Source organism: Scyliorhinus canicula, chromosome 5 (assembly GCF_902713615.1).
Source record: "Scyliorhinus canicula chromosome 5, sScyCan1.1, whole genome shotgun sequence".
Classification (NCBI taxonomy): domain Eukaryota; kingdom Metazoa; phylum Chordata; class Chondrichthyes; order Carcharhiniformes; family Scyliorhinidae; genus Scyliorhinus; species Scyliorhinus canicula.
The window spans coordinates 27,788,168-27,807,010 of NC_052150.1; the positions used below are offsets into that span (position 1 = coordinate 27,788,168).

Sequence of the window (18,843 nt, forward strand, 5' to 3'; positions counted from 1 at the left end):
GCCGGCGCAGACAAGGGAGACACCACGCATGTGCGGAAATCGTGCTGGTGGGGCTGTGCATGTGCAGGTTTGCGCCGGACCGACCGCGCATGCGCAGACCCCCCCCCCCCCCCCCCCCCCCCACGCCCATTCCACAGCTGGATCAGCAGCTGGAGCGGAGTGAACCACTCCAGCACCCTGTGGCCCCGATGGCGTCAACACTTAGTCTCAGAATCAGAGAATCACGCCCAGGGTATGGACATCTCCTGCTTTGTGACTAAGTGTGGTCACGGGAGGCTCCAGAGGCGCCTGCCCCACTGATCAGAATAGCAGGATCCCACGCCAGATTCTGCACTTGGAAGCTCATTAATTATACATAAATAAGTTCCTCTCCAACTGTTCTGATTCATCCACCTGCCCCCAAGCTGATGGGTTCGAAGGTTCCGGCACCCTATTTAAACAACAGTCCAGCACACTCTCTCCAGTCCACCTGTCTTCACCAGGTCATAAAGGTCAGCAGCCCAGGAAGGTAAAGGTTAGCAGCCGCAAGAGGAAATGTGTTCCTTCATTCAACCACCCTCCCCCGAGTCCATCAACTGCAAATTGCCCATGTCCCACCTGGACCTCTTCCCATTGCATCTGGCATCTTAATCCACCCCCTTCTAGTAAACAATGTGGTAACCCTTTGACCTCTTTGTTTGTGAGCTTTTCATGCAGCCTTGGCTGGGTCCAGCTTCCTTCTCCTCAGTCTTCCCTATGCCTGTCATTGTTTGTCTTCTTCATCCATTTCCTTGCCCCTCGGAGTGTCACCGCTCTTTCCACACTGCCCCCCCCAGTCTTCATTAGGCTACACCCACCTGCGCCAGTCAAACTTCAGACGATTGTTGTGATGGCAGCACAGTCCTGTTCAGGTAGATGCCAGTGTGTGGCAGCAGGGAGAAGGAGACTCCTATATTCCCCAATCCTAGGTGCTGACCTGATCCAACTCGGCGATACAGAAGAGTCCGGAAGCAAGATGCTGTCCCTGAAGATCAGCTCAGCATGGAGATGGAGGGTAGGAAGCGGTCCGTCCTGGCAGAGTCGCATCAGGAACAGTGCAGCACTACGGCAGAAAGTTGTTGCACTCACCCCAAAGTCTCTGGAACACGGAGGGTTGTCTGGTGCACGACATTCATTAGCAATCGGGTTTGACGTCGACATCATTTCCTGCTGGTGGGATTGAATGGCCTGATGGGGTGCCAGTGGATAGCTGTTTCAATGAGCATTCAAGAAATGCAAATGGTTGTTGCGCCACCTGCCAGCGGGAAGTGCGAGCAGCCATTAACCCAACATTGGGAGAATTAGAACGCGATTCCCTGCTGGCAGGTTTCGCCCATCATTGTTTTTAAATCACACAATCCCAAATGTTATTTTCTGAAACTACTTTGTATTTGAATGAATCGACAGTTCAAACATCTCCCAGGGAGCCTGTTCTATCATTCTTAATAAATGCAGGGAAAAGAAACAAAGCACAGGTCTGCTTGTAATTAACTGGACATTCAATTTTGTTTTTATTCTTTTTTTAGAAAATAATTTTTATTCAAGTTTTTAAAATAACAATAACAATAACAAATGCTCTCCCTGCAATTTAAAACAAACAAGGTGTGTTTACACGCCAAAACAAAACAAGAAAAGAACCCCCCCTCCCACAAAATAAATAATAACAAATAGCAATACAAGAAAGAAAATAACATAACAAACCCACCACCGCAAAAACACCCCCTCCCCCAACCATCACCAAACCCCCCCCCCCCCCCCCAGTTGCTGCAGAGACCGACCACTCCCTACCCCTTCGCCAGGAAATCGAGAAAGGGCTTCCACCGCCGGACGAACCCCTGTACAGACCCCCTCAGGGCAAATTTCATCCTCTCCAACTTGATAAACCCAGACATGTCGTTGACCGAGGTCTCCGAACTCAGGGGCCGCGTATCCCTCCACTGTAACAGAATCCTGCACCGGGCTACTAAAGACGCAAAGGCCAGAATGCCGGCCTCTCTCGCCTCCTGCACTCCCAGCTCCGAAGCTACCCCAAAGATCGCGAGCCCCCAGCCTGGCCCGACCCTAGACCCGACCACTTCAGACAAAATCCCCGCCACCCCCTTCCAAAACCCCTCCAGAGCCGGACAGGCCCAAAACATATGGGTGTGGTTTACCGGGCCACCTCCCACGGTGCTATGTCTTTTCGTCCGACGTCATTTCGTCCAACGACACTTCGTCCACGTCTTTTGGTCCAACGTCTTTTTGTCCGCCCGTCTTTTGGTCCAACGTCACTTCGTCCAATTATCCAATTACAAATAGTTTAATTTAGTTTTTCAATGTTACTGCTCAAGGATTCTCTCCACCTATTTCGCCTCTTGAGGTTGAATTCTGCATTTGTGCTGCTTGATCTCCAGACATTATTAAGATAAGCTGCAGGATATTCACCCATGTATGCTCCAGCGTGATGAGAGCCATTGTATCTGATGGAATATTGGATCATTTCAGACCTGTAATGTCAGAACCCACTGCCAACCAGAGGTTTTAATCACTCGACGAAAATCGAGTTTAAATCTGCTTCTTTCAGAACTGCACTCATTGTCTAAAGCCAATTAGACTCCCACTTATATCTGTGTCTGTCGGAATTGTAGAATATCAAATCATCTTGTCCTCTCTCCATTATTCTCTCTCGGGTACAGTTCTGGAAATCTAACTTTTAGGGAATCTCGGGAATTTACAATTTACATAAATTTTAAGTAATTTCGGGAATTTTAAGTAATTAGTAAACTTTTAGATTTTTTAACTGCATTTTTAGATTTTTTAACTTTTTAACTGCATTTTTCAACTTGCATTTTACTTGCATTTTTATCAATTACTTGCATTTTAGCAATTAAATTCACTTGCTGTATTGTACTTGCATTTTATCAATTAAATGGTTTTATACGGAGTTAATTTGTAATTGGATAATTGGACGAAGTGACGTTGGACCAAAAGATGGGCGGACAAAAAGACGTTGGACCAAAAGACGTGGACGAAGTGTCGTTGGACGAAAAGACGCGACACGACCTCCCATACCTGTCTTCCCCTCCGAAAAACCGGCTCATCCTTGCCCCCGACACGTGAGCCCTGTGCAGCACCTTCAGCTGAATTAGGCTGAGCCGTGCGCAAGAGGAAGAATTCACCCTCTCCAGGCGTCCGACCACGTCCCATCCTCAATCTCTTCCCCTAGCTCTTCCTCCCATTTCGCTTTGAGCTCATCTACTGAGGCCTCCTCCTCCTCCTGCATCAGCTGGTAGATAGTCGTGATCTTCCCTTCCCCGACCCACGTCCCCGAAAGCACCCTGTCCTGCACCCACCTTGGCGGCAGCCGCGGAAACTCCTCCACCTGCCTCTTAACAAAGTCCCTGACCTGCATATACCTAAAGGCGTTCCCCGGGGGGAGGTTCCACTTCCCCACCAGCTCGTCCAGAGTCGCGAACTTCCCATCCAGGAAGAGGTCCCCAAACTGTCCGATGCCTGCCCTGTGCCAACTCCCAAATCCCCCACCCTTTCTCCCTGGCGCAAAACGGTGATTGCCCTGTATCGGGGCCGAAACTGAGGCCTTCACTTCCCCCCTATGCCGCCTCCACTGTCCCCAGAGTTTGAGAAACGCAACCACCACCGGACTCGTGGAGTACTTTACCGGGGGAGTGGAAGTGGAGCCATCACCAAGGCCTCCAGACTCGTACCCGCACAGGACGCCACCTCCAGTCTCTTCCATGCGTCACCCTCCCCTTCCGTCACCCACCTGCGAATCATCGCCACGTTCGCCGCCCAATAATATCCACACAGGTTGGGCAGCGCCAGGCCCCCTACCTCCCTTCTTCGCTCCAAAAATACCCTCCTTACTCTCAGGGCCTTCGGCGTCCACACAAACTCCAGAATTGATTATTCACCCTTCTAAAAAAAAGCCTTCGGGATCAACATGGGGAGGCACTGGAAAAGGAACAAAAACCTCGGGAGCACTGTCATTTTAACCGACTGGACCCTGCCCGCCAACGAGAGCGGCAGCGCATCCCACCTCCTGAACTCCTCCTCCATCTGCCCCACCACCCTCGATAAGTTAAGCCTATGCATAGCCCCCCAGGGTCCTAGCCACATGGACCCCAAGATACCTAAAGCTCCCCTCAGCCCTCCTCAACGGGAGTTCCCCTATCTCCCTCTCCTGATCCCCTGGGTACAGGACAAACAGCTCGCTTTTCCCCACATTTAACTTATATCCCGAAAAGTCCCCAAACTCCTCAAGTATCCGCAGCACCTCTGGCATCCCCTCAGCCGGGTCCGCGACACACAGCAGCAGATCATCTGCATACAGCGACAACCGGTGCTCCTCCCCCCCCCCCCCCCCCCCCCCCGCACAATCCCCCTCCAACCCTTTGAGTCCCTCAGCGCCATGGCCAGGGGCTCAATTGCTAACGCGAAGAGCAGGGGAGACAAGGGGCACCCCTGCCTCGTCCCTCTGGAAAGCCGAAAGTCCTCTGACCTCCTCCCATTCGTCACCACACGCGCCACCGGGGAGCTGTACAGCAACCTCACCCAGCTAATGAACCCCTCACCAAACCCAAACCTCCGCAACACCTCCCACAGGTAACTCCACTCCACCCTATCCAAAGCTTTCTCTGCATCCATGGACGCCACTATTTCTGACTCCCCAGCCACCGGCACCATCATCATGACATTCAGGAGCCTCCGCACATTGGCATTCAGTTGTCTCCGCTTTACAAACCCCGTTTGGTCCTCATGAATCACCGTCGGGACCACATCCTCCACCCTCCTGGACAGCACCTTTGCCAACAACTTGACATCTACATTAAGGAGCGAGATCGGCCTATAAGACCCACACTGAACGGGGTCCTTGTCTCGCTTCAGGAGCAAAGAGATAATTGCCCTGGACATCGTCGGGGGCAACGCCCCCGCCTCCCTGGTCTCATTCAGGGTCCTCACCAGCAGCGGGCCCAGCAAATCTGCAAATTTCTTATAAAATTCCACCGGGAACCAGTCAGGCCCCGACGCTTTCCCTATCTGCATGCTTCCCAGCGCCTCCACCAACTCCTCCAACTCCATTGGGGCCCCCAAACCCTCCACCCGCTCGTCCCCTACTCTTGGGAACTCCAGCTTATCCAAAAAGCGGTCCATCCCGCCTGCTTCCCCGGGGATTCCGCCCGGTACAGCCACTCATAAAAGGATCTGAACACCCCATTGATGTCCTTTCCACCCCGCACTAAGTTCCCACCTGCATCCGTGGCTCCCCCAATTTCTCTAGCTGCCTCCCGCTTCCGGAGCTGGTGAGCCAACATCCGACTTGCCTTCTCCCCGTACTCATACACCGCCCCCTGTGCCCTCCTCCACTGCGCCTCCGCCTTCCGGGTGGTTAAAATGTCACACTCCGCTTGAAGACTGCGCCGCTCCCTCAGAAGCCCCTCCTCCGGGGTGTCTGCATATCTCCTATCCACCCTGACCATCTCCTCTACCAGCCTCTCCGTCTCGATCCTCTCCCCCCTCTCCCTGTGCGCCCGAATAGATATCAGCTCCCCTCTAACTACTACCTTTAGCGCTTCCCAAACCATCCCAACCTGCACGTCCCCGTTGTCATTGGTTTCCAGATACCCCTCTATACCCCTACGGATCCGACCGCACACTTCCTCCTCTGCCAAAAGCCCCACATCCAACCTCCACAGGGGGCGTTGATCCTTCCCCTCCCCCAGCTCCAGGTCCACCAAATGTGGAGCATGATCAGAAATGGCTATCCCACCACTCTTGGGATCAGCGCTCTGCTAAGCACGAAAAAGTCAATCCGGGAGTACGCCTTATGAACATGGGAGAAAGAGGCGAACTCCCTACCCCCCCGGCTACAAAAACCTCCAAGGGTCCATCCCTCCCATCTAATCCATGAAACCCCTCAGCACCGAGGCCGCAGCCGACCTCCTGCCCGTCCTGGACTTCGAGCGGTCCAGAGCCGGATCCAGCACCGTGTTAAAGTCCCCACCCAGAATCAATCTCCCTGTCTCCAGGCCCGGGATCAGGCCCAGCATTCGCCGCATGAAGCCCACATGGTCCCAGTTGGGGGCATAAACATTAACCAAGACCACCCGCTCCCCCTGAGGTCTCCCACTCACCATCACATATCGACCTGCACTATCCGCCACCACTTTGGATGCGACGAACGACAGGCTCTTACCCACCGAGATTGCCACCCCACGGTTCTTTGCATCAAGCCCCGAGTGAAACACCGGTGCGTCTCCTGGAGCAGAGCCACATCCATTCCCATCCCCCTCAAGTGAGCCAAGACCCGGGATCACTCCACCGGACCATTCAGCCCCCTCACCAACCGAACCCGAGGGGCCGTCCCATTCCCTCTACGCCGATCAGCCATAGCCCTTTCTCAACCCACCGCGTGCCCAGGGAACCCCCCAAGCCCGTTCCCCACGGTGGCAAACCCCCCTCCCCCTTCACCATCCTAGCTGCGTTACCCCCAACATTATGCTTCCGTGAGTCAGCTGACTTCTCCTGACCCCGGCTACTCCCGCCCGGATGCAACACAGCCACCAATCTCTCCCTCCCAGCGCCGGCCCTGCCCCCAATTCCTCCAGCGCGGGAAGAAAGCCCGCGCTTCCAACCCGAGCCCCACCCCTCGACCCAACACGTGGGAAAAAGACGGACACATGACCCATCGGGACCCCAAACTACTCCCCAACCCACCAGTGGAAAAAACAAAAAAAACCCACCACAATAAATAATCAACAGCCCCAAAGAAACCCCGAAAGAACCCAAATAACCATAACTAAAATAGCAAAAATGGCGAAAACAAACAGGAAACAACCATCAGCAAACACAGCCACTATGGGCGAAAGGATACCTAAGAGGGCAAAGCCTCCAAGCAAAGTGCATTTCCCCCCAGCCCCCCAGTCCGAATCCAAGTTCTCAGCCTGGACAAAAGCCCAGGCCTCCACCGGAGAGTCAAAATAGAGCTGGCGGTCCTTGTACGTGACCCAGAGGCGAGCCGGCTGTAGAAGGCCAAACTTCACCCCCTTCCTGTGGAGCACTCCCTTTGCTCGATTTAAGCCAGCCCTTCTCCTTGCCACCTCCGCGCTCCATCCTGAAAAATCCGAACGTCCGTGTTCTCCCACCTGCTGCTCCTCTCCTTCTTTGCCCACCTCAACACGCACTCCCGGTCAATCAAGCGATGAAAACGGACCAGCACCGCCCTGGGCGGTTCGTTCGGCCTGGGCTTCTGCTGCAGCACTCGATGGGCGCCTTCCAGCTCCAGGGACCATGAAACGTCCCCGCACCCATCAGCGAGTTTAACATTAGGACCACATAGGCCACCAAATCCGAACCTTCCAGCCCCTCCGAGAGGTCCAAAATCCGTAGATTCTTCCGGCGGGAGCAGTTCTCCATCTTCTCCATCCTCGCCTGCCATTTCTTATGCAGTGCCTCGTGCAACTCCACTTTCACTGCCAGGCCCAACAGCTCATCCTCATTCTCAGAAGCCTTGTGCCGCAGCTCCCGAATCTCCCCGGCCTGAGCCGTCTGAGTTGCCACCAGTTTGTCCAGCGAGGCCTTAAACGGCTCCAAAATCTCGGCTTTGAGCTCCTTGAAGGAGCGCTGAAGCTGCTCCTGCTGCTCCCGCGCCCACAGCTGCTACGCTGCTGCTGCTCCCCGCCTGCTGCCATCTTGCCTTTTCTGCCTCTCGCCATTCTCTGAGGTAAAACCAATTTTTGGACCGCTCCACTGCGAGTCCAGTCCATCCACCAGCTGCTGGGCACACTGGCTGTGTTTCTCCCCCCGGGGGAAAAGTCGAAACAGCGCCGTTGCGGGCTCTTAAAAGAGCCCGAAAGTCCAAAAAAAAGCAGGAGCTGCCGAACGTGCTTAGCTCTGCATTGCCACCACCGGAAGTCCCTTATTTTTTTTTTTTTTTTAATTTCGATTATCCAATTATTTTTTCCATTTAAGGGGCAATATCACGTGGCCAATCCACCTATACTGCACATCTTTTGGATTGTGGGGGTGATACCCACGCAGACGCAGGGGAGAACGTGCAAACTCCACACGGACAGTGACCCAGGGCCGGGATTCGAACCCAGGTCCTCAACGCCGTAGGCAGCAATGCTAACCACTATGCCACCCTGCTGCCCAAATTTTGTTTCTATTCTTAAACTTGGGCTGATAAAATAATCTGAAATTGGTCCACAAAGCGCCTCTCATTCTCACCGATTGTGACAACAACCCTTACCTCTACTTCCTGGATTCTGTACGGTATCCAGCTGCATGACAACTATATCGTGATCCCGAATATTGCCACCTGATGTACAAGTTTGCCTGCTTCAGTCAGGCTGTGAGATAGAGTGCCACATACAAAGAGAAACAATCAAACCACGTCTTCAGGGGTGAAGGAAAATAAATGAGGAAACGTGACATAATTTGAAATCAGACCAATGACGGATTGGGCGAAGTATACAGTAACACATCCAATCATCAAAGGCAGGATTCATGGAAGCATGTGACCCACAAAAGGAAAACAAACTTTTTTAAAAATTTGCTCTTGTGTATAGGCACCACCAGCAAGGTTTTAAAAAATAAATTTAGAGTACCCAATTCATTTTTTCAAATTAAGGGGCAATTTAGCGTGGTCAATCCACCTACCCCTGCACATCTTTGGGTTGTGGGGGCGAAACCCATGCAAACACGGGGAGAATGTGCAAACTCCACATGGATTGTACAAACATGCTATTTATGGCGGCAGCTTTCAAACCTGATTCTTAACTGCTGTCCTTAATATTGATGGAAATAAGGTAATGGTTAGAATGGGGAGAGAGAAGCCATAGCAAAGTAGCACTTTAAAAGAGACCCTTATGCAACAAGTTAAGAAAGCACAGAGTTCTATGTTCTTTCGCAGCTTTTAGTTTTGTGCCTTGCAACAATTCATTTTGTTAAATCAAGGATCAACAGTGCAGGACACCACCAGAGCTAGAGCAGAGGGGAAGGTGAGGTAGCCCGAACCACTATGATATAGGCAAACCTGTGTCTTTGAAGTCTTGCACACTGTAGGTGGGAAAGGAATCAAGCGGAATCTAGCACTGTAGTCCTGAGAAAGAGGAATAGGAGAAGGAACTGCCGCGAGGCTCAATTTCAATGCTGTGAGGCTGGGAGTTGGTCAGAGGAGGGTAACATGTAACTCAGCATCCTGCTCCAATTCAAAACATCCAGACAATTGAATATTTTGGGTTCTGGTTAGATGATTGAGGGAAAGAGAGAAGGGAAGAGAGAGAGGAGAGAAGGGGAGGGAGCGAGGGAAGGGGACAGGGCGAGCGCGAAAGCGAGGACGAGTGCGCAAGGGCGAGCGGAAGAGTGGGTGAGAGAGCTCGCGCGATAAGGGGGAGAAGGAGAGGAGAGAGCGAGAGCAGAGGAGAGAGCGAGAGGAGGAGAGGAGAGAGCGAGAGGAGGAGAGGAGAGAGCGAGAGGAGGAGAGGAGAGAGCGAGAGGAGGAGAGGAGAGAGCGAGAGGAGGAGAGGAGAGAGCGAGAGGAGGAGAGGAGAGAGCGAGAGGAGGAGAGAAGAGAGCAAGAGGAGGAGAAAGAGCGAGAGGAGAGAAGAGAGCGAGAGGAGAGGAGAGAGCGAGAGGAGGAGAGAAGAGAGCGAGAGGAGGAGAGAAGAGAGCGAGAGGAGGAGAGAAGAGAGCGAGAGGAGGAGAGAGAGAGCGAGAGGAGGAGAGGAGAGAGCGAGAGAGAAGGAGAGAGCGAGAGAGAGAGGAGCGAGAGAGGAGAAGAGAGCGAGAGAGCGAGAGGAGGAGGAGAGAGAGCGAGAGGAGGAGAGAAGAGAGCGAGAGGAGGAGAGAAGAGAGCAAGAGGAGGAGAGAAGAGAGCAAGAGGAGGAGAAAAGAGCAAGAGAAGGAGAGAAGAGAGCGAGAGGAGGAGAGAAGAGAGCGAGAGGAGGAGAGAAGAGAGCGAGAGGAGGAGAGAAGAGAGCGAGAGGAGAGAAGAGGAGGAGAAAAGAGCGAGAGGAGGAGAGGAGAGCGCGAGAGGAGGAGAGAAGAGAGCGAGAGGAGGAGAGAAGAGAGCGAGAGGAGAGGAGAGAGTGAGAGAAGGAGAGAAGAGAGTGAGAGGAGGAGAGAGCGAGAGGAGGAGAGAAGAGAGCGAGAGGAGGAGAGAAGAGAGCGAGGAGAGAAGAGGAGGAGAAAAGAGCGAGATGAGGAGAGGAGAGAGTGAGAGAAGGAGAGAAGAGAGCGAGAGGAGGAGAGAAGAGAGCGAGAGGAGGGAGAGAAGAGAGCAAGAGGAGGAGAAAAGAGCGAGAGAAGGAGAGAAGAGAGCGAGAGGAGGACAGAAGAGAGCGAGAGGAGGAGAGAAGAGAGCGAGAGGAGGAGAGAAGAGAGTGAGAGGAGAGAAGAGAGCGAGAGGAGGAGAAGAGAGCGAGAGGAGAGAAGAGAGCGAGAGGAGGAGAGAAGAGAGCGAGAGGAGGAGAGAAGAAAGCGAGCGAGGAGGAGAGAAGAGAGCGAGAGGGAGGAGAGAAGAGAGCGAGAGGAGAGAAGAGAGGAGAGGAGAGAGCGAGAGGAGGAGAGAAGAGAGCGAGAGGAGGAGAGGAGAGAGCGAGAGGAGGAGAGGAGAGAGCGAGAGGAGGAGAGGAGAGCGAGAGGAGGAGAGAAGAGAGCGAGAGGAGGAGAGAAGAGAGCGAGAGGAGAGAGCGAGAGGAGGAGAGAAGAGAGCGAGAAGAGGAGAGAAGAGAGCGAGAGGAGGAGAGAAGAGAGCGAGAGGAGGAGAGAAGAGAGCGAGAGAACGAGAGAAGAGAGCGAGAGGAGGAGAGAAGAGAGCGAGAGGAGGAGAGAAGAGAGCGAGAGGAGGAGAGAAGCGAGCGGAGCAGAGAAGAGAGCGAGAGGAGGAGAGAAGAGAGCGAGAGGAGGAGAGAAGAGAGTGAGAGGAGCGGAGAGAGCGAGAGGAGGAGAGAAGAGAACGAGAGAAGAGAAGAGAGCAAGAGGAGAGCGAGAGAAGGAGAAGAGAGCGAGAGAAGGAGAAGAGAGCGAGAGAAGGAGAAGAGAGCGAGAGAAGGGGAGGGAGCGAGGGAAGGGGACAGGGCGAGCGCGAAAGCGAGGACGAGTGCGCAAGGGCGAGCGGAAGAGTGGGTGAGAGAGAGCTCGCGCGATAAGGGGAGAAGGAGAGGAGAGAGCGAGAGAAGGAGGAGAGAGCGAGCGAGAGGAGGAGAGGAGAGAGCGAGAGGAGGAGGAGGAGAGCGAGCGAGAGGAGGAGAGGAGAGAGCGAGAGGAGGAGAGAGAGCGAGAGGAGGAGAGAAGAGAGCAAGAGGAGGAGAAAAGAGCGAGAGAAGGAGAGAAGAGAGCGAGAGGAGAGGAGTGAGAGAGGAGAGAAGAGGAGAGGAGAGAGAGAGCGAGAGGAGGAGAGAAGAGAGCGAGAGGAGGAGAGAAGAGAGCGAGAGGAGGAGAGAAGAGAGCGAGGAGAGGAGGAGAGGAGGAGAGCGAGAGAGGAGAGGGGAGAGGAGAGAGGGAGAAGGCTGATAAGGAGAGCGAGAGGAGGAGAGAAGAGAGCGAGAGGAGGAGAGAAGAGAGCGAGAGGAGGAGAGAAGAGAGCGAGGAGGAGGAGAGAAGAGAGCGAGAGGAGGAGAGAAGAGAGCGAGAGGAGGAGGAAGAGAGCGAGAGAAGGAGAGGAGAGAGTGAGAGGACGGAGTAGAAGAGAGCGAGGAGGAGGAGAGAAGATGAGCGAGGAGGAGGAGAGAAGAGAGCGAGAGGAAGGAGAGAGCGGAGAGGAGGGAGAGAAGAAGAGCGCGGAGGAGGAGAGAATGCGAGCGAGGGAGAGGAAGAGGAGGAGAAAAGAGCGAGATGAGGAGAGGAGAGAGTGAGAGAAGGAGAGAAGAGAGCGAGAGGAGGAGAGAAGAGAGCGAGAGAAGGAGAGAAGAGAGCAAGAGGAGGAGAAAAGAGCGAGAGAAGGACAGAAGAGAGCGAGAGGAGGAGAGAAGAGAGCGAGAGGAGGAGAGAAGAGAGCGAGAGGAGAGAAGAGAGCGAGAGGAGGAGAGAAGAGAGCGAGAGGAGAGAAGAGAGCGAGAGGAGGAGAGAAGAGAGCGAGAGGAGGAGAGAAGAGAGCGAGAGGAGGAGAGAAGAGAGCGAGAGGAGGAGAGAAGAGAGCGAGAGGAGGAGAGAAGAGAGCGAGAGGAGGAGAGAAGAGAGCGAGAGGAGAGAAGAGAGGAGAGGAGAGAGCGAGAGGAGGAGAGAAGAGAGCGAGAGGAGGAGAGGAGAGAGCGAGAGGAGGAGAGGAAGAGAGCGAGAGGAGGAGAGGAGAGAGCGAGAGGAGAGAGGAAGAGAGCGAGGAGGAGAGAAGAGAGCGAGAGGAGGAGAGAAGAGAGCGAGAGGAGGAGAGAAGAGAGCGAGAGGAGGAGAGAAGAGAGCGAGAGGAGGAGAGAAGAGAGCGAGAAGAAGAGGAGAGAAGAGAGCGAGAGGAGGGGAGAAGAGAGCGAGAGAACGAGAGAAGAGAGCGAGAGGAGGAGAGAGCGCGAGAGGAGGAGAGAAGAGAGCGAGAGGAGGAGAGAAGCGAGCGAGAGGAGCAGAGAAGAGAGCGAGAGGAGCAGAGAAGAGAGCGAGAGGAGGAGAGAAGAGAGCGAGAGGAGCGGAGAGAGCGAGAGGAGGAGAGAAGAGAACGAGAGAAGAGAAGAGAGCAAGAGGAGAGCGAGAGAAGGAGAAGAGAGCGAGAGAAGGAGAAGAGAGCGAGAGAAGGAGAAGAGAGCGAGAGAAGGAGAAGAGAGCGAGAGAAGGAGAAGAGAGCGAGAGGAGGAGAAGAGAGCGAGAGAAGGAGAAGAGAGCAAGAGAAGGAGAAGAGAGCAAGAGAAGGAGAAGAGAGCGAGAGAAGGAGAAGAGAGCGAGAGAAGGAGAAGAGAGCGAGAGAAGGAGAAGAGAGCGAGAAGAAGAGAAGAAGAGCGGAGGAAGGAGAAGAGAGCGAGAGAAGGAGAAGAGAGCGAGAGAAGGAGAAGAGAGCGAGAGAAGGAGAAGAGAGCAAGAGGAGAGTGCGAGAGAAGGAGAGGAGAGCGATTGGAGAAAAGAGCGATTGGAGAAAAGAGCGATTGGAGAAAAGAGCGATTGGAGAAAAGAGCGATTGGAGAAAAGAGCGATTGGAGGAAAAGGATGCCGATGGAGACAAGGAGCGATTGAGAAAGAGCGCTTGGCAGAAAAGAGCGATTGGAGAAAAGAGCGATTGGAGGAACAAGAGCGATTGGAGAAAGAGCGATGATAAGGACGCGATTGGCGGAAAGAGCGATTGGAGAAGAGCGATTGGAGAAAGAAGCGATTGAGGAAAGGAGCGCTTGGAGGAAAAGAGCGATTGGAGAAAAGAGCGATTGGAGAAAAGAGCGATTGGAGGAAAAAGCGCGCTTGGGAAACGAGCGATTGGAGAAAAGAGGCGATTGGAGAAAAGAGCGATTGGAGAAAAGAGCGAGAGCGAAGGAAAAGAGCGAGAGGAGAAAAGAGCGCATGAGGAGGAAAAGAGCGAGAGGAGGAAAAGAGCGAGGAGAAAAGAGCAAGAGGAGAAGAGAACGAGAGGAGGAAGAGAACGAAGAGGAGGAACGAGAGCGAGAGGAGAAGAGAGCTCGAGAGACGGCGAGAATGAGCGAGGAGGAGAAGAGAGCGAGAGAAGGAAAAGGGAGCGAGAGAAGGAAAAGAGAGCGAGAGAAGGAAAAAAGAGAGCGAGAGAAGGAAAAAAGAGAGCGAGAGAAGGAAAAGAGAGCGAGAGAAGGAAAAGAGAGCGAGAGAAGGAAAAGAGAGCGAGAGAAGGAAAAGAGAGCGAGAGAAGGAAAAGAGAGCGAGAGAAGGAAAAGAGCGGGAAAAGGAAGAGAGAGCGAGCGAGAGAAGGAAGAGAAGGAAAAGAGAGCAAAAGGAGGAAAAGAGAGAGCATGAGAAGGAAAGGAAGAACGAGAGAAAGAGAAGAGACAGCGAAAAAGAGAGTGAAAGAGAAGAGGGAAAAAAGGGAGATTCCAGCACATTATAAATAATCAAAAAATATATTTTAAGGATTTGGGTTGATTGGAGAAATGTAGCCATGGGTAAAATAGACTACCTCTTCATTGGGTACATCATCAGAACACCTGGCCTGGAAATCCAAAGAAGGACGTGCAGAATTCCTCCTTATGGTAGCGCCACGAGACTCATCAGTGATGCTCTGAATCTGGGATAGGAGGGGTGATAAGCACATGCAAGCAACCACAATCAAGTTAGTCAGCAGTACTAACAGCAATTAGTATAACCAACATTATTAGAATTCACCTCTCCATTGGCTGAATCCTATGGGTCTGCTTTATTGTTTCTTACCTCCCCCAGAGTTCTTGATTTTACCTGTACCGCCCAAGGGTTCATTTGAAGAGTAGAAGCTTCCCTCACAAACAGAAGAGGAAAAATCACTGCAGACCTTCCCGAATACTTCTCAGTGGCCATTTCAGAGACCCAAGAGCAAAGTGTGCACCTGTTCTTTGTTGGCATGTGAACAGTCAATGCCAAGTTTAAAAAAAAACACATCTTAAATTATACTGCACTTAGAGCAATGGACCTTCTGGCAAATGCAAAAACTGTCCAGAAAACGGAGAGTTGAGAAAGAGAAGGCAGCAGTGAGATTGTAACTTCGGTTCTGGTGTTTGCTTTGCAGTAGAGAATCTCAGTGACAATCACGAATATAGTTTTCAAGCCAAACTGAACAACCTGGGGAGAATGGACCGTTTTAAAAGCCTTTTGGCATCGGTTTCACATTGTGGAAGTTTGCAGACTGTTTATTCAAATACCAGACTATTTAGGGTCAATGACAATACAAAGCGTGCTAATCCCGTGCGTCAGGCACTGATTAGACCATTAGCAATAGAGCTCAAATAGCACCATGTACAACAGTATTTCAGTTTGTACACAGGAATCATTTGTTTGGAACAAATGCCTATTACCATGCATCCCAACATAAAATACCATTTTGTATCCAGGTTTTATGCAAGTATATTAAACCACACACCTGTATACAAAACAGCCTCACTATAATTTGAGTAGTGCTTATAATACCTTTCCTTAAATAGCTCCCCACATGATCCAGGATTGTGCACGCAGTCAACAAGTTCTAATGCACTCGATTGAGTGTTCACATTACTGCGGCTGTATACTCACCTGGTGTCTGCAGGAGCTGAGGACAACTAGAATCAAGAGTTTTCGTCACGTGGGCAGGGGTTGAAAGACTATCTCAGCAGAACCAAGATCGATCCAACAGAAAGTTCGGAACCGGTAGGAAATTGGGGCGGATCTCAGGCCGGGTGGCCAATTTCACGTATAGCACTTACAAGCAATCACCTTTTCCAAATAAGACCCATTGAGGTAAACTTTCATTTTCACTGTATGTGTGTTAATCCGTTAGAACGTATGACCCACCCATCCCCCCCTCGCCCACCCAACTCTCTGTAGCTGAACATCACATGGGTTCTACAAAGGTCAGGTGGGCTATGGGCAACGTCAGATTACCACCCAGAAGTGGAATGTTTACCCCTTTATATCAGGCAACTGAAGATTGGACCCCAAATGTGCGACTATTACATTTTTCTTTCAAAAGAAACTTCATTTATCATAAGCATTTTTAACAGCCACCGGATCTCTCAATCAGCCCTGTGGCTAATGAAGAACTTTTTGAAGGGTACTCAATGGTGTAACATAGTAAATGCAGCCGCCAAATAGCACACGGCAAACTCCCACAAACAACTATGACGATGCCCAGATAATCTTGTGAGATTGATGAAGGGTAGATATTGGCCAAGGCACTAAGATAACTCCTTACTCTTTTTCAAAATAGTGCTATGGAACATCTACCCAAGCAGGCAGATGGGACCTCGGTTTAATGCCTCATCTGAAAGACAGTACCTTCAACAATGGCTACTTCCAGCACATCAGCTGTTAACCTCATGATCCATTGGAAATCCTGATGTGGCTAAATTGCATTTCTGATCAGCAAATCAAAAAAAAAAAAGCGTTCTGGGCTTGTGATATCATTACTGTCAACGGTGGAATAGCGCATGGCAAAGACAGAAACATTTTTTAAAAACCTGGCCTGCAGATAAACAGAGGATGAAGTTATTCAGAGTTTCATTGTTACTTGGCCATGGAAGCGCAGCAAATTGGCAAGTAGCCATCTGTTTTGGTGACAAGCCAAAAGTAGCACCATTAAAAAGAGCGACCGGATTTATCCTCTTCTTTTTTTTTAATTGCAAAGGATGACTAAGATTTGTAACTAGATGTACAGACATAATTAAAACAGTTTTATACTGGGCCTTTTGGCCTAGAACATAAAGACCTGGAAACATTTTTTTTTGGTAACCTGTCCGTATTTGCTAGCTCTGCATGTAGGCTAGTAACCCTGGTTAGATAATCAGCATTGTACAAGGGACAGGGCTCACAGCCACAAGGGAAACATGAAGCTATGCCTCTGCTAAATCGATGTAGGCTTTTTGGATTGATATAGCATGTTGGCTGTGAAGTAGCTATTATGCCACCAGCGGTGTAAGCACGGTGATCCGATTTGATCCGCTAGCCTTGGTGGAGCTCTTGCCTTTGAAGATTCCAGCACATGATCTCACCTGGCACCTGCAATACTGAGGAGGGGGGGGGGGGGGGGGGGGGTCGTCTTTCAAATGAACTCCCCTCTCCCATGGTCTAAGATCCCCTGGCAATACTCAAAGAGATGGAGGTGCTAGGGATTCTCCTCATTACCCTAGCAATTGACCACGAGAAGTCGGCCTAAACTTGGGGTGACTTGCACTCGACCAGCTTTTCAATCTACACGCGCCCATTTGTTCATCCCAGCGTAGGGTTATCCAAGCTTACCAACCCAAGGCATTGTTTCTAACTAAGTTGTCATTAGCCAGCAACTTCTTCAGACCAGACCAGCTCACTGAATCTATGATTGAGAGTGGTTACCCCAGCCTCACCAAAAACATTGGCCAAACTTCCAGCTCATGACATCAAACAATTGCCTAGTTTGCTCCCAGCCATCATTTGTTGCTTTGATTAATTATCACACGTCTGCTCTAGGCAGAAACGTTTGGGGTCAGTCAGCATGGCTGTTTCAGCAATAACTCACTAGGGTTGCTTTCGAGAATCTCTCTGTGCTTTCATTTCTATAATTTTCAGCCCGATGCAGCATGGCTAACATTTAAAAGTGTCCGTGCACCATTTATAGTAAAAGAACGGCGCACCGGATTACAAAATTAACACACAAGAGACGTAAGAAACAGATGTTATGAACCTGCAAACAAATTCTGCTCAACACTTAACGTTTATTTCAGCACAGTGAACAGGATCTGGAATGAGAAAACTCTTTGCCAGTAGAATAATACGCATTTTTTGGGCAGCAATGAGTAAAGTTGCAGCCAAAACACACTTACCTCTCGTTCTCTTTCATTTTTTGAGAGCTGCATCTGTTTCAGCATCTGTGATCTCTGCTCCATCACCAAAGTCCGCTCATATGTGAAGGCTGAAATATCATTGTCCAGCTGGTAATTTAAAACAAACAGGGGCAAATAAAACCCCAAAGAGTAAATAGCAAACACCCTACGTGCTGGGCTTAGCTCAGGAACTTAAATTTATTAGTGGTACATGAAATGATGAAAATCGTTACATAACCTAGGTTCAAAAGATTCAGGAATCATTAAAATGATAAAAATATTTGATTGGTGAGGTAGAGAAACTATTCCCTCTGGTGGGAGAGTCCATAGCAAAGGAACAAAGCCTAAAAAGTTAGAGCTGGCGGCAAGGTGGTGCAGTGGTTAGCACTGCTGCCTCATGGCACTGAGGACCCAGATTCAATCCCAGCCCCGGGTCACTATCCATTTGCAGTTTGCACATTCACCCCGTGTGTGCGTGGGTTCCACCCCCGCAACCCAATATGTGCAGGGTAGGTGAATTGGCCAATGCTAAATTGCCCCATAATTGGAAAATAATAATTGGGTACTCTAAATTTATTTTAAAAAAGGTAGAGCCAAATCTTTAGGGGATGATGACATTTAAGAAGCTTTTAGATGAGCACTTCAAACGCTATTGCACACACCGCTACAGACTAAGTGCTGGAAAATCGGATTAGAAAATATAGGGGCTTGATGGCCTGGGCAGACATGATGAGCCGCATGGCCTCTTGCGTTGCTGTAAAACTCTATGACACCCATCACAAAGTTTAATGACAATCTGGAACTCTCTCGTCCAAACAAATGTGGAAGCTGTGTCATCTGAAGACTTCAAGAAGATTTTTATGACGTAAAAGTATCAATGGTTATGAGGCAAAGGCAATAAATGAAATTGAGCCACAGATCAGCCATAACAAATGGAATGGAGGAGCATGCTCAAGCGACAGAATAGCCTACTGCTCCTCTGATGTAAAGGCCGCGTTTTTGTCAACTTTCAATAACTAACATCCTGCACCGCAAAGGGCAAAAAAAAAAATTAAGTCAGGTAATTTTTCAGGCATCCCCACCAGGCACCATGAAACAGAAAATGCAAATGAAGGCCCCCCCGAAACCCCATTTTAGATCAAAACTGGTTAAGCATCAGTCAGCGGCCAGCATAGAAGAGTTCTTGTTTTTTTAAAAACTTTGATTCACTGGTTGGGTGTAAACTGTCTGTGGAGGAGAGACAGGAGCTGGCAGTTTATCCAGATTATTTAAATGAGGCAAAAAGGCTCAATTTCGAGTCAGCCTCAGGGATCCCAGTTTGGGCATGGTTAGCACCCACCAACGTCCTTTCAGGCTTAAGATTGCAGCCAGAAAATTTTGCCCCCTTTCTGTTGGCTGGTGCCCCGATTGATGGAAATTGATGCTT

At 50.8% G+C, this 18,843-nt stretch overlaps 1 protein-coding gene and 1 long non-coding RNA gene across 6 annotated transcripts in view; one reads left to right on the forward strand and one right to left on the reverse strand.

Moving 5' to 3' along the window:
- LOC119965868 (solute carrier family 12 member 7-like) overlaps nt 1-18,843 on the reverse strand; it is a 320,909-nt gene that overhangs the window by 14,479 nt on the left and 287,587 nt on the right. For 3 of the 4 annotated variants that reach the window (XM_038796813.1, XM_038796815.1, XM_038796816.1), the window contains exons 21-22: nt 17,418-17,525; nt 14,075-14,182 (exon numbers count right to left, since the gene is read on the reverse strand). In XM_038796813.1, coding sequence (XP_038652741.1) covers nt 14,075-14,182; nt 17,418-17,525 — 216 coding nt within the window. The remainder of the gene's footprint in view (nt 1-14,074; nt 14,183-17,417; nt 17,526-18,843) is intronic. The other variant, XM_038796817.1, reaches the window with a different exon arrangement.
- On the forward strand, nt 15,101-16,324 carry LOC119965870. 2 transcript variants are annotated; one of them, XR_005460620.1, is made up of 2 exons: nt 15,101-15,360; nt 15,830-16,324. It is a non-coding gene; the product is annotated as an uncharacterized LOC119965870 (long non-coding RNA). The 2 variants fall into 2 exon arrangements; XR_005460621.1 differs by having other exon boundaries at nt 15,101-15,270.